Source organism: Mytilus edulis, chromosome 1, assembly GCF_963676685.1.
Source record: "Mytilus edulis chromosome 1, xbMytEdul2.2, whole genome shotgun sequence".
Taxonomy (NCBI): Eukaryota; Metazoa; Mollusca; class Bivalvia; order Mytilida; family Mytilidae; genus Mytilus; species Mytilus edulis.
The window spans coordinates 115,665,668-115,681,345 of record NC_092344.1 but is presented as its reverse complement, the minus strand read 5'-3'; the positions used below and the strand labels follow the sequence as shown (position 1 = coordinate 115,681,345).

At 31.2% G+C, this 15,678-nt stretch overlaps 1 protein-coding gene across 3 annotated transcripts in view; it reads left to right on the top strand.

The window, feature by feature from the left end:
- Positions 1–14,975, top strand: part of LOC139501554 (structural maintenance of chromosomes protein 6-like) — a 58,629-nt gene extending 43,654 nt beyond the window's left edge. For 2 of the 3 annotated variants that reach the window (XM_071290688.1, XM_071290675.1), the window contains exons 21-26: positions 1,074–1,192; positions 1,544–1,643; positions 3,157–3,315; positions 9,902–10,054; positions 11,430–11,527; positions 12,378–13,092. In XM_071290688.1, the coding sequence (XP_071146789.1) occupies positions 1,074–1,192; positions 1,544–1,643; positions 3,157–3,315; positions 9,902–10,054; positions 11,430–11,527; positions 12,378–12,498 (750 nt within the window). In that variant the 3' untranslated portion in view covers positions 12,499–13,092. Of the gene's footprint in view, positions 1–1,073; positions 1,193–1,543; positions 1,644–2,874; positions 3,034–3,156; positions 3,316–9,901; positions 10,055–11,429; positions 11,528–12,377 lie in introns of all 3 variants that reach the window. The other variant, XM_071290682.1, reaches the window with a different exon arrangement.
- Positions 14,976–15,678: the final 703 nt, after the last annotated feature.

Sequence of the window (15,678 nt, the reverse complement as noted above, 5' to 3'; positions counted from 1 at the left end):
ATCTGCATACATTGTTAGTATAATACACTATTATATAGAGTAATGTCATTGTTTGTTGTTTCTCTCCATTTTTGGTAAAAAAAAAAAAAAAAACAGCATTAATTCCAATTTTTATATTTATTTTTTTTTCGACCTCCTACCCTATATTTTTTCATTATTTTTATTTTTATTTTTTTTTCGACCTCCTACCCTTCCTTTTTTAAGAAGAATCCCGTAAACCAACTAATAAAAAAAAAGTGGCCTTAAATAAAAAAGCATATTCACCTGAGAAAGTGTTATTCACCGCGCTAAACGTCACGGGCTTTTACATGCAACGTTATGGTAAAATGTTTCGTGTAAAATTTGTTTTGATATATGTTTGTCATTAAATACATTTTCTTTTCTCGAAATATGGAATTAAACAATTACTGTTTTTTGTTTCGGTAAATATGGGGTTTTATTGACTTTTGAAAAACTGATATTCACTTCGGCTGTCAGCCTCAGTGAATATCATTTTTTCAAAAGTCAATAAAACCGCATATTTACTTCATCAAAAGACAGTAATTGTATAATATGTTGTAATTGTCAAGGAGACAATGTATGTAATATCTATAAAGTTCCAACAAACCTAAATAACGATTTTGATACAAACACGGTCGGAAATTAATAATATAACAAATATAGCCTTTGTATGAGGTCAATACAGGATATATCGACCCAAAGAAGTATATCGACCTCGGACTTCGTCCTCAGTCAATATATCCTTGTATCGACCTCATACAAAGGCTATATTTGTATATTGTTGATTAATTGATAGTTGTTTTCTTAATGCCCTCCGTGTTGGATGTTTTCACATAAAGGTATTAATATTAAATTGGTCACAATATTTTACAAATGTTTAAATCAAACCAACAATGGTAAGTATTAGTTTGTGTGGTTTATTATGAAACATGTATCATAAATATAAGATATTAGTAAAAACTAATATTCAATCGAAATGGTTATTAAATCTGATGATAAAAGAGTAAAAGAAAGTATTTCAGATATTGACCTAGAATAGAACCATATATCCTGAACTTTTAATTCTTTTTCAGACTGATATAGACAAAGCATTTATTGTTTGTCCTGAGAGACGGAACACTCGTAGAAGTGTAACCAATCTAGAAAGTGAAATTAATCAGATAAATAAAAGAATTAAGACAGAAGAAAAAAGGTAAAGTGGTAGATTATTCATATTTAATTTTCCATTGCAAAGAAGTTGTTGAAATGAGATAAGAAGTCCTTCATCCAACAATGTATTTGTTTTAACCAATAAATCACCATTATGGTACATAAATTTTTGTATAGTTTGAATAAATGTTGTTATGGGTGGTAAAAGCCAAAGGCATAAAGAGAATTCATAGTTTTTTTTTCTACCTAACTGCTTTTAAACATTTTCTCCAATTACATTTTTTTTGCTTTTTTATGTTTTCAATACATTCTTTTGACAATTATTTTTTTTTCTTTTTAGTTTTTTTGCCATTTACATACATTGATTTTACATAACATTTCTTTCAACCTTAAGCCGTGGCAACCCTGAAGAAATTACTAGGAGGTACAACGAAACTAAGGAGTCCTACCAAAAAATACGAAGAGAAGTGAGACAATGCAGGACATTTATTGAGGCAAGTTAATGTTAAATCATTGGATGTCATCCAAGCTTCATTTAATTTGGGTTTTAAACTAAAAGTACATTACGAAGGTAACAGTACAACAAACCACACAAAGCAACTTGCAACTAAAAAAAAAGTTCTTCAAAGACCAGATCAACACAAGGTTCTGATAGCCTGACACGGTACAAGCACAATACTGTGGTTAACAATTTTTTTCGTGGGTTCTACATTGATCTTAATTCCTAAATAAAATTGAGTATGGCAATGGGGAATGTGTCAAAGAGACAACAACCTGACCAAAGAGCAGACAACAGCTGAAGGCCATGATTAATCTTCAATGCAACGGGGGGAAAAATCCTGCAACTGGGGGCGTGCATGCTTAACAAAGCTAAAAGCTTTCATTTGATACCACAATTACCCAAATATTGTACTTATTGATAAGTTTAAGACAATATGTAGGAACTAAATTTACAGTACCACTTTCTTGTATGTTCTATCTGTCTGTGCTGAGTAAGTGGTGCTATACAAAAAGATATTTTAACCCTTGTCGTGCGGGGGCCGTAATATTACGGCCGTACCCACCACCTTTATTTTTGCATCAATGGCGCTCCATACATTTGGAGGTCATTCTAAAGCCGTTTAATTCGTAGTGTATGCACGTTTCCTCAATTTGACACTATTGATTTTCATGCTTCTCACTTTTAATATTCATTTTGAGCTCAAATACGAAATTCAAATTTGATATCGGACAAAATTGGGTTTTTTGGAGGGGTGGGCTTACCTTCGAGGTCTGAAACAGTGGAGGTAAGAGGACTGAAACCTTGACAAATACTGTTAGTCTAAAGTCACATAATGATTGATCATGTTGATTATCAAAATACACCAAGGAAATGACTACTTCCGGTTGCAAGTCCAGTTAAAGTTCAAAATCAGAAATTTTGTGAATTTTGGTGCAAATGACCTTCTTTACACTGATGATCCAAGATCAGTTTCGAAACTCCGACCTAACAACTTTTGTGATAAAAGTGTTCACTGGGGTCCTCTCTACATGAAAACTACAGATGGATGCATCTATTAGCATCTCTCGGACTTACAGGTCGAGAAAAAGAATGAAAAAGTGTCAAAATTGTCGCTTTTTGCACCTGAGGACCAACATGCATGTAGATAATGGTGTAATTGGGTAATTCAAATGTTGATGTATTTAACAATTATAGTCTTTGTGTCATTGTATATTCTATTTCAGTTTCTTCGTGAAAGTCTAGAAATGAGAAAAGGCCGACACCACCATATTAGACAATCAATATGTTGGAGGTCAAAAATGAAATTTATTCAAGTTTTGGCCTCCCGGAATTACACGGGGAGAATGTTTGTAAATCATACAACCTTAGAGATACAGTTAAATGTATGTACCTCATTTTTTTTTTTTGCATTCCTTACATTCTCTCTTTTATAGGTTGACCAAGGAACCAGGAGATATTGTATACTTTCATCGCTCAGAAAAAATAATTATATTTTATTTTTGTAGAGATTAGAAAAAGTCATGATACAAAGACAACAACAGTATTATGAATTTCGTCGTTTCATCGCCATGAGAGCAAAATACTTCTTTATTGTTCTACTCAGTAATAGACAATATACTGGGAAAATGATGTTTAGCCATCCCAAGGAAACCCTTGAAATGTCTGTAAGTCAGAAAGACATACCAAAAGAAACTGTGTATCAAATATCAATTCAGGAAATTTAGAAATTTTGTGACTATCATCAATTTTTGTTTAAGTTTGAGCCTTTCAGTTGTTTTGAAATTGATCTTAAGCTGGGTAAAAAATCCTTTTCACTTAAATGATAAATATTTCATCCTTAAAAGGTTCATAGGTTTTCGGTTTTATTTTACGAATAAACCACAAAATCAAAGAAAGATGAATACACTCCAGTAAATTTGATGTAATCCCCCTCCTCCCCAACCCTCTGATTAACCTGATATTACAACACTCATACCTGATCTTAGCTTTTTTTGTCATTTACCTTTTATTAGCTCACCTGGCCCAAAGGGCCAAGTGAGCTTTTCTCATCACTTGTCCGTTGTCCATCGTCTTCGGCGTAAACTTTTTACATTTTGAACTTCATTTAGAGAACCACTGAATTGAATGAAACCAAATATAGCATGAATGCTCCTTTCCTAATCAGGTGCTGACCAGGGCTTTCCAAAAATTTTGAGCCAGCCGGACATTTTATATCTGATCCCGATTTAAATCCCTTAAAACTAAGTTACAAAAGGCAATAATGTTAATCAGATGGCCATCCCAGTGATTGACATTAGATTAAAAAAAAAAAAACGATATTAAACTTTACTTTGATATGAATTTGATGTTCTTAAGTAAACTGTTAAATGGCAGTGAATTATTCGAAGTGTGCATATCAGCGTGCTCATATCTGCATTAGACTCTTTATTTGTGCAAAACATTGTCAAAAACTTTACTTTCGTTTTCAAAATCACATTCTTAAACCGGATGTTGACTTGACAATGGTAAACCATGGACCAGAACAGATACGTAAACTCCTTGTACGTTTACAAAGGAGTTTACATTTTTGAAGAAATGTAGGATGCAAAATTAAATTTCCCACCTGTGCACATGCGCACACGTGTTCTCGGGCATGCAACGTAGTTCTGACGATTTTTCATTTAAAACTTTTAAGAAAAATTCATCAAATCATGTCTATAAACCTATTTCTTTTAATTTGAATCTGTTGGACTAAATCAATTAGATACAAACCGCTGAAATGTAAGAAAATAACTTTGAATAGACTGATTAATTAGTACGATGTCTGTACTGAAAATAGTTTACCTGTCACCTGAACAGGTAGATTTCAGCTGTCCAACAACTAAATAGCCTTGATTGAAATTAGAAAGTATTGAAGTAGGGGTTGTTTTGATAGTAATCAATGATCGTGTTACTTTTATGACCGGAAATGTGTGGCTGTTGAAGGCAAAATGTTTGGTCAAAAAGATCGCCAATTATGTTAAAATGACCATCTCTTAAGAAAGTCTTGAAAACAAAAAAGTATATGACCGTTTCAATCTTGGCCCAGCCGGACTTTTATCAGACATTATACAAATGTCCGGAATATATGACCGTTTTGGAAGCCTTGGTGCTGACCAAGTGTTAATAATTTGTAGCCAAATTTTATCTTTTTTTATATGATTTCAAAAACCCAAGTAGAGTCAGGTGAGCGATACAGGCTCATGAGAGTCTCTAGTTTATATGATTCTGGCATGAACTTAACAGCCTTTAAAATGTTTAAAACATGTTAAAAAATTCATTCCAAATTTCTAAGAATCATAATTAAATTTTGCTATGTCATTTGGTGTTGTACATTGATTTCTGTTGAATTACCATCAAATCAAATATACTTTGTTTTTGCATGAAATCTCATGTTGTTTGTATGCTTATAGTATCTTTTGAATCAATATTTTTTGTTAGTAATTCTAGTGTGCATAGTCCAAAATGTACTTAGCATCTTTCCATTGACTTTTAAGGATAAACCTCTTCTCTGAAACTAACAATTGGCTAATTGAATGAAACTCAGCAACAATCATCCTTATGATGTCTGTAAATTTAGGAAAAAATATGTCTGATAATCCCATCTGCTGACCAATATGGTTCTATGGCTTACAATAGAACATATGGGTAATAAATTGGATAAAAAAAATCAGTTGTTATAAAGAGGAAACCTCATTTTACATCCAATTTATGAAATTTTTGATGCTATAATTTTCCTCCAAAAGTTTAATGTGTACAGCATTTATATACATTTGTATATGAATTGATCAAAATTCTGTTTAGAGAAGAAGTATGTAGTGAGAAGAAATCAAAACAAAGTTATATATCTATTATCTTAAAAACTGATCTTAATGTTTTCTGTTTAAGCAAACATCATGTACAATTTTTTTTCACAGTTTAATAATTTAATGTCTAATAAAGATGTTAATTTCTGTTTTTAATTAAAAAAGTTCTAATAATCATGTTAGGCTTATCAAGGTAAACCTTTGATTTTGCTATTTACAGAAAAGGTGAGCCAAATTCTGAAATGATATTTTTTACTAATTCAAATTCTTTATTCTGATTTACGAGAGAAAAGTCATTTTGAGTTCTTGTAAAATGCCTGAATTTTCACTTTCCAACTTTACACCTCATACAAAAGGGAACATGATTATATGTACATACATATTTAAATATGGAATGTTGCTATAAGGTCAGGTTAAAGTAGGTTCATCCTTTTAAATTTTTCTTCTCACAAATTCCCTTAGTAGGTGTAAATCATTGCTATAAATATGTATTTGGGAAGAGGGTGCCCAACTCAAGAAAACAGATTTGACTTGTTTAATTTTCATAAAATTTGACACAATAAAAAAATTACAAGAAATTTGAAGTACTCAATTCAAAGGAATAGTTTCATTGGATTTTAGCAGTTTGACAAATACTTAATTTTGATCATTGAGAAGCATTTTTATGTGTTAACTCCCTTGTGTTCAGTTCCCCCTTAGCTAGTTTTGCATCTCATGCATCTTCACCTTTGTACTATTCATTTCATTTAATTGTGCATGCTTTATATCTGACATGTTAGCTGCTTATATGCCATTTGACATTTTTTTTCTTCAAAACAATAAAAACTGAAAGGTTTTAAAAGATTTAATAATTATCAAATTTTTGTTTACCTTCTCTTAGCCGAAGATGAGATTTGGGTATTATCGCTGAATTATCAGATGTGTATATCAGTTGCAAAATTTTTTATAGGATGTACGATCTTTTAGTTTGGTCAACCAAACTTGTTAAGGGCATACAATAGTTACGGGGACGGTAATGACGTTACTAACGTAAAATGTTATTTTCCCGACGTCAAACTGTGACATATCGGGAAAAGATGCATTTTTCGACTGATTTTTATCATTCAAACTGATTTCATTTGAAAACGAGTGCATGGACCCCCATTTTTTAAACTGACATTTTGTTTCATTTTGCAGGAAGATTATGTGGACCAAATTTTATAAAACTAAATAGTGCATTTTTTTTTAATTTTGATAATTATACAGCAAAAAATTACGTTTTTTTCTCAATTCATGACCATTTGATAGATATGAGTTATTTCTGAACAAAAAATGCATAATTTTTTAGAATACCTATAAAATACAGAAATTACAAATTATTTTACAAAAAACAATTTGTTTAGTTTAAACAATTTGTGTTTATCTTTTAAAACAAAAAAGTTATGTCTTTCTTTCGAAAAGGAAAATACGGCCACAAATCCAAATTTTGAACAAATATACAAAATTTTCGACCTCATTTAACTCAAAAAGTAGCACATGAAGATTTATTTTTTATTACATATTTGATTTAATGAGGTAAAAAATAGCTTATATGCAAATTTTCATCAACTTGTAAATACAGGATCAAAACTGTATCGTATGCCCTTAAAGATAGACAAATTCATATGGTGTTCAGCTGTCTGTACTTACAATCATCTTTGTACATAAATATGTTGCCTACCAATGCTCATCTCCCTGGCATACACACATCGCCCACAGATTCAAGTATGTCTAATTTTAACTTTTGTCATTATGTATAGCTATTAGATTTTAATCTTAATCATCAGATAGATCAAGATTACTTCTCATGCTAGTTCCATAAAAGAGCATTCTCTTATTTCTGTTTATTTAAGAAATGAAATGTGAAATTCATTCAGTCTGTTTTGATATTTGATCACAGTTTCTACAGAGATGTTCAAGCAAATTAACAAATGCTGAGAGATATTTCTTCTGATCTCTTGATTATAAAATATGTTATTGATAGAATACTCTATAGAGGCTTTAAATTTATTTTATGGAGACGTATAAGACAATATCTCCAAGGTCAAACTTCATTTTACTATTTGATAGATCTTAAAATATGTTTTTACATTTTCATGTCTGTTAGGGGAATGGTCAACCTCGTAATCTCAAATATTATTTGTCATCATACAAAACAAGTTATCTCTAACACGACTTAATTATATTTTTCTTAATTTCAAGAATCTACATAGAAGTTTAGTTATAAATGTCTCTCAGCAACAATTGTATGACATATTTGCCTAAATGTCTCTACCGGAGTATGTCAGTGTGTCAATATTAATCTCATTAGTTACTTTGAGCACAGTTTGGTGTCGCCACTGTTCCTGACTTCTCATTTATATATTAAACCTTTGTACTTTCTGTATTAACTATTTTATACTTGTATGCACTCTAATAATAACTGATTTTTATCCATCTTTTTAATTATTGTTCACAATGTATTTACAATAATTTGCCTTTCTAACTTTCTAACTTTCGTCAAAAGAAAATCTTTTACCACAACTGCAGTAATACATTATACATTAAATAAGGGACAACATCAAAAGTTCAATGAAGGATAAAAAACTTAATTCACATAGTTTTTTCGCTGACCCCCACACCCCCCCTCTTAATTTAATTTGGGAAAAATTGATTTACATATATGGATATATGTAAAATCGATTTTAAATTAACAAAACTTGCAGCAATGTTAACCCCCCCACCCCCAAACTATTTGATTTAAGTTTTTTATCCTACATCGATCTTTTGATGTCGTCCCTAACAGTTGTTATTTCTTCTTCCAGAAAGCTTTAGATGAAAACCAGTTAATATTAGTGCGTTGCATTTCTATATGCCTTTACAAATAGTTTAGTCTGATAACCAATATATGTTTACAGCTGACCAAAAATATTTATATTTGATTGGTCAACAAAAGTGCATTTATGGTATTTATGGGTCTAAATTGAAATCTGTAGATCTGACTTCTTAATAATTTGCAAAATGCAGTTTATATTGATAAAAAGTATGTGTTACAGGCAAACTACAGGTTGTGCAAAATTGTCAGATTTTGTATCGATCATGCAAGAGTAACCTCCCCTTATATGGTAAAGTTTTAAAGAAATTATTCAAACAACGGATTTTCTTCTGATTTTGATGAAAAGTCTTACAAATAAATCACCTTGTTTTCTCAAAATTTGCACATTTCATTTAAGGTATTGACCTATTGTTAAAAATGTTATTTTACTATCTAAGATGGCAAATCTGAAATTTTCACCAACTGTTAGATAAATAAAGTCTTTATATGATTCCATCCACTTCACTGTAATCTTTGGATGTCAGACTAAAATTCCTATATGTTTCTACGTTTGTGTTTGGATATACTTCATTTCTGTCATTGTCTGTCAATGTATTAAAGCTTTTTGGTGTCTAGCAGTAGCACATGGCTTTATAAACCAGTCTATTATTTGCTTAGCAATATAGTACAATTTGTAAACACATCCTATAAAATACACAAAATACCGGTAGGTGGTATTGTTATGGCAGTAGTAGGGCCAATAAGTAAAATGAATGTTTGGTCAGATTAGTCTATAGGAAACACTTTTGGTACATTATTCATATTTGGCATGCAGTTTTAATAGCATCCTAACATCACATTTAAATTAGTTTCGCTTCATAATTTGTCTGAAGTTTTATCTTGCATTGTTATACTGTTAGAATTTTTCACAGTACATGCAGACTGTCCCAGGTGGCACTTTGATTCATTTAATAAAAATGTTTTGAAATATTTTTGTAATTAGTTGAAATTCAATTTTGACACCAAGTTTATTGCTGTCCTCTTCAATTTTCTTTGAGCTAAGAAGGTGACCTCCATTGATAATTTTTGGTAGTCATTAAAGACCGTAAGGTAAACTTCATTAGAATCCACTATTGTATGTTGTGCAACATCATATTTCTTAACACCTGAATAATTAAAATTTTAACCATTTTGAATTGAGCCGTGACCTATTTTATTTGATGCAGTGTTATAATCTGTACATAAAATATTGCCATAGTGTACATTAGTGCAAACTTAAGTGAAAGCTGCTATTGTAATCTTTCCTTTCTTAGATGTTCTGACTTCCTCTTGATTGGGAAAAAGATTATGTTAAATATATTTTGGTTGAGGAATTGTTGTTTAATGTCGTAATACTTTCCAATTCAGTTTAAGCATAATTAATTTTTAAGTGTTTTGTCATCAGATTTATTATTAAAAAGTTTAATTGTTGAGCAAATCTTTCTCCATTATATATGCATGTACCAGTTTCAGCTTTTTAAACATTTTTTCACTATCTGCTGAATTTTTCTACTCTCATAAATTTATACCACCTATATTTATATATATATTGAACCATCTTCAAAAACTTTTTAGGTTCAACCTCCAACTGCTGAAGGTGAAATAAACAGAGATATGAGGTCATTGTCGGGTGGAGAAAGGTCGTTTGCCACTGTATGCTTCATTTTAGCACTGTGGGATGCCATGGAGTCACCGTTTAGATGTCTTGATGAATTTGATGTGTTTATGGTAAGATAAATTCTTGTCATTCAATAATTGGTGTTTGTAATTTTTGTCGAGCCTGCAACTTTTGTTGCAGAAAGCTCGACATAGGGATAGTGATCCGGCAGCGGTGGCGGCGGTGTTAGCTCACTTCTTAAAAGCTTTATATTTCAGAAGGTGGAAGACCTGGATGCTTCATACTTTGTATATAGATGCTTCATGTTACGAAGTTTCCGTCGGTCACATGTCCAATGTCCTTGACCTCATTTTCATGGTTCAGTGACCACTTGAAAAAAAAGTTAAAATTTTTTGTAATGTTGAATTCTCTCTTATTATAAGTAATAGGATAACTATATTTGGTATGTGCGTATCTTGCAAGGTCCTCATGTCTGTCAGACAGTTTTCACTTGACCTCGACCTCATTTCATGGATCAGTGATCAAGGTTAAGTTTTGGTGGTCAAGTCCATATCTCAGATACTATAAGCAATAGGGCTAGTATATTCGGTGTATGGAAGGACTGTAAGGTGTACATGTCCAACTGGCAGGTGACATCTGACCTTGACCTCATTTTCATGGTTCAGTGGTTATAGTTAAATTTTTGTGTTTTGGTCTGTTTTTCTCATACTATATGCAATAGGTATACTATATTTGTTGTATGGAATGATGGTAAGGTGTACATGTCTAGCGGGCAGATGTCATGTGACCTTGACCTCATTTTCATGGTTCAGCGGTCAAAGTTAAGTTTTTGAGTTTTGGTCTTTTTATCTAATGCTGTATGCCATAGGTCAACTATATTTGGTGTATGGAAATATTTTATGATCTTTATGTCAGTCGCGCAGGTTTTATTTGACCGTGACCTCATTTTCACGGTTCATTGCACAGTGTTAAGTTTTTGTGTTTTGGTCTATTTTTCTTAAACTATAAGTAATGGGTCAACTATATATGTTGTATAGAAGCATTGTAAGCTGTACATGTCTGCCTGGCATGGTTCATCTGACCTTGACCTCATTTTCAAGGTTCATTGGTCTTTGTTTAGTTATCTTGGTTAATGTTAAGTTTATGAGACAGTTGTAATAAAACTAAGCTTTATACTTAGGACTATCAACAAAATATCAATGATTAGTATAGAAGGCGAGACATTTCAGCGTGTGCACTCTTGTTAGTCTTTATATGAATCTGATTGTATAAGATTTGACAGATACATGAATTGCTATTTGTTTTAGATTGGATGATATTTAAAAAAGGTGGGACGTAAATTATATCGTAAAATATTAATATATATAATACAAACCAGTTTTACTGTCTTGAGGTAGTTAGTATTTTTTTTAAAGTTTGTTGAAAGTTATAAATTTGTACAGTACAAATAGCATATTTGAGAAACCTAGTTTTGTTTATTTTCAGGATATGATCAATCGTAGGATATCTATGGATATGATGATGCATGTAGCTCAGTCTCAGAAACATAAACAGTTCATTTTCCTTACACCACAGAACATGAGGTATTATTATGGTCACATGTTCATTATGATGTGAACTATTTGAATTATATTGCAAATTATGACTTACATTCAATCTCATCCTCATTGAACAAGGAAATGTAATGATGTGGAATCTGTACATTCTATGATCAATGTTTTGGTTTAAGACTGTTTACCATCATCTTATATGCCTGTCATGGACCAACTAGAGTAAACTATTTTCTCTATTCTGTTGTCAGTCCACAAAAATGATATTCAGTAACAAACAACGACCACTGAATTACAGGATCCTGACTTGGGACAGCTACATACAAAATATAGTGGGTACACATTTGAGGGTGCCCAACCCTTTTCATAATCTGGGACAGTGATGTTACAATACAACATACAAACAAACTAAGAACAGCTGTTTCTTTTTTGGGTTTTTATGCCCCACCTACGATAGTAGAGGGGCATTATGTTTTCTGGTCTGTGCATCCGTCCGTCCGTTCGTTCGTTCGTCCGTCTGTCCTGCTTCAGGTTAAAGTTTTTGGTCAAGGTAGTTTTTGATGAAGTTGAAGTCCAATCGACTTCAAACTTGGTACACATGTTCCCTATGATATGATCTTTCTAATTTTAATGCCAAATTAGAGATTTTACCCTAATTTCACGGTCCACTGAACATAGAAAATGATGTGCGAGTGGGGCATTTGTGTACTGAGGACACATTCTTGTTAGTCTTTTAAAGATTTACTCCATATCTTTTTATTTATAAATCATGAAATAATTCATAATGTTACTATGCATCAAAACTTAAGTATGAGAATACATGAAAGCTAGTATGTAAAATACAAAGAAATATAAAAGAATAAAATAATTCTTTTATTTGCAGTCAACTTGGGATTGCTATTGCTGACCTGCACATCTTTCGAATGCCGGATCCAGACAGAGGACAGGGAACACTGCCATTTGAAAATGTTAATAGACAGCAAGAGGATGAAGATGAGGATTAATATCTCAATGGAAATATCATACTGCCGTCCATAACTGTATTGTTTGATTTTTTCAGAATCAGACAATATTTTATGAAACCAAGAAGTATTCCTAGAGAAAAAGTTTCATTTTTATGCCTCACTTTCTGTACTTTTTAGTAAATCGTTGGTAACTTGATTATAATATTGAAAAGAAACTTTTAGTGCTGTTGTTTTACTTGTGCAGTCTGTTTGTTTTTAAGGAGGCTCGAGGGTGTAAGATCAAACATTTGTTTTTCATTACAAATTGTATTTATTACCATAAGATGTTGTTACTTTATCATATGGTACAAAAATCATCCAAAAAAATCAATTTGTGTTGGCCACAGATGAATTTTAAAATTAAGACATCATTGAAAAAGCTCCAAATTATCTCCCTTTGGTGCAAAAATCCAATTTGTTGGCATTAGAATTGAAATATCTTTTTTAACTCATCGGTGACCTATATTTTTTATTATTATTTTCAAATAAGCTGTACTTAAAACAACTATTGTAAAATTTGAGCGATTTCTGTAATTAAGTTATTTTTTTATTTCGATATTACCTCTATATTTCCTATTAGTTCAACAGAAAAAAGGTACCTTTACAAACATGTATGCTTCTTTTGAAGGCAGATTGTGAGTGTAAATGAACAGTGACCCTATTTTTATGCCCCACCTACGATAGTAGAGGGGCATTATGTTTTCTGGTCTGTGCGTCCGTTCGTTCGTTCGTCCGTCCGTCCGTCTGTCCCGCTTCAGGTTAAAGTTTTTGGTCGAGGTAGTTTTTGATGAAGTTGAAGTCCAATCGACTTCAAACTTGGTACACATGTTCCCTATGATATGATCTTTCTAATTTTAATGCCAAATTAGAGATTTTACCCCAATTTCACGGTCCACTGAACATAGAAAATGATAGTGTGAGTGGGGCATTCGTGTACTGAGGACACATTCTTGTTTTATTTCATTTTTCTAATCAGTATAAAGTTCATTTATAGAAAAATATAGCGAAATCCTATATTAAATAAAAAATTAGATTTAGACCCGCGAGCCCCCTTAAATGGAAACAAACAAGAAACCACTAGATTTTATTAAACTTGATCTTGATCACATCTGAAAATTGTAGTCTGATTTGGAAGAAATTGGATAAAAGCAGCTGTTAGAAAATATTACTATAGAAACAGTTTACCAAGTCTTGCAACGAATCTTCTTTCTACGCAATATAACGTTACTTTAACAATATGGTTTTATTTGAATTAAGTGATTTAATTGAGAAGTATGTCATCTATTGTCAACTTAATTGTTCACGGAAACAAAGCAGTCAAGTATATTCAGCTTTAAAAATTAATAAAATACTTTTTTCATTTTTTTATTAGAAATTTGAAATGCTGAAAATAAAAATTAATTTGTCAATAGAAAAACAGTCTAATAAGAGAGTGACAAAACTGTACAGTTAAACAATGCTTTGATATTTAATTTTTATTTCAAACTCAATAATTGTTTCTAGACATCAATCCATGAGCTATGTAAAGGCTGACGGAGTTAAAAATATGAAGTTGTATCAGTTTTTATCATAAACTTAATAAGTTATAATGCCATCCTAATGGTAGGGTTGTTTTTCATGTTACTTCATTTTAAATCATATAATGGGACCAAACATCAAACATAAGTTGTAGGGGAATAATGATATTGTTACATGTATATACAATGAAAAGTTCATGTATAAATATAAATCAAATTATGGTAAAAACAAATAATTTTTAACAATTTAAAATCGCAGTTCTTAAAAGAATATATGAAAAATGATTTCATTTTATCAATCATTAATGTTTTGGGGTAAAAGTTGTGTGTGTGTGATTTGTTTTTAAGTAGTAAAACTCTGTATTTAACTTAATTTACTCGACCTTGTAAACACTTGAGTGGTCAAGTGTTTTGTTAATCTAGTCAAAAATGATGTCTTAGTATTATTATAATATGTGAAGAGTGCTTTTGTATAGTTATTGTCATTTTTTGTCATTTAAGTAAGGAAAAACAATATTAACTGACAATGCAGTTGTTGAAGTTTCTTTGTAACTGATGTTTCTGTTTACATAGCCATATTGAAGATGTTTTAAGATTTCTAGACCTCAACTATGACTCAGCATAACAATGTTCCGAACTTTCCAACGCCCAATTACATATTGAGAACTATCATCAAAAGAAAGTGCAATAATCTATAAAACTAAAATAAAGTGTGTTTAATTAATACCAATTTAAATTGTCTCATTAGGATTTGTGCTGTTGAAATTTGTTTTAAAGTTCTTTATATGAAAGATGACCAGTTTTGATATCTTCATATAAAGACATGTACTTTTGTTGAACATTTATTAACCAATGTAACATCACCATATACATTTTAAGTCATCTTTGTTATCAATTGTTTTACTTGTGTTCAATAGTGCCTTTAAAAATTGTGCTGTTAATAAATTGTTTACTTTGGCATTTACTTTGTTGTGTCTTGTGTACAAGTTATAATGCATATGAATATCTATGTCTGATACCATAAATATTCAAGAAAAACATATAATTTAAATTAAAAAAGCTGCAGAAAGAATTGCATATTGCATGAATATATCTGTTATATCTGCAATTTTAACTCCAATTCTTTATATTGAATACAATTTCTGAAGTGTTTAATTGTATGTTCACATTGAAATTGAAAGTATCATTCAAACCCTCACAAGCAGGTTGATTAGATCCAGAAGTCTTCAATATTAAGGACACTGCGACCTACATTTCTTTCTTGAGCAACATTGATTTTGTTTAATTTAAGGGGTTTAATTTTTTTGGTTACATCATTAATAAACATGAAATAGTGAAATAATTATTCGCTTTAAGCAGCTAGAATCAGTGTTTTCCATAGCCTATTCATGCATTGCAATACCGCTACGCATAAAATTTCAGCCGCCATGCGTTTATCATAGCCGCAATGCATCCTGCTATGTGTGAATTTTTTTATTATCTTATAATATGAAGTGACAAAACTCTGCAGGTGTTTAAAACTCACTGGACTGTTAATTGATCATAATTAGATGCAACACTCTGATTTTACAACCACGTTGATTAGATAGAACAACATTCAAGACTTCGATTACATAATAGAAATTGGGAGTTTAAATGATAAATATTATAGCCAGACACAGCT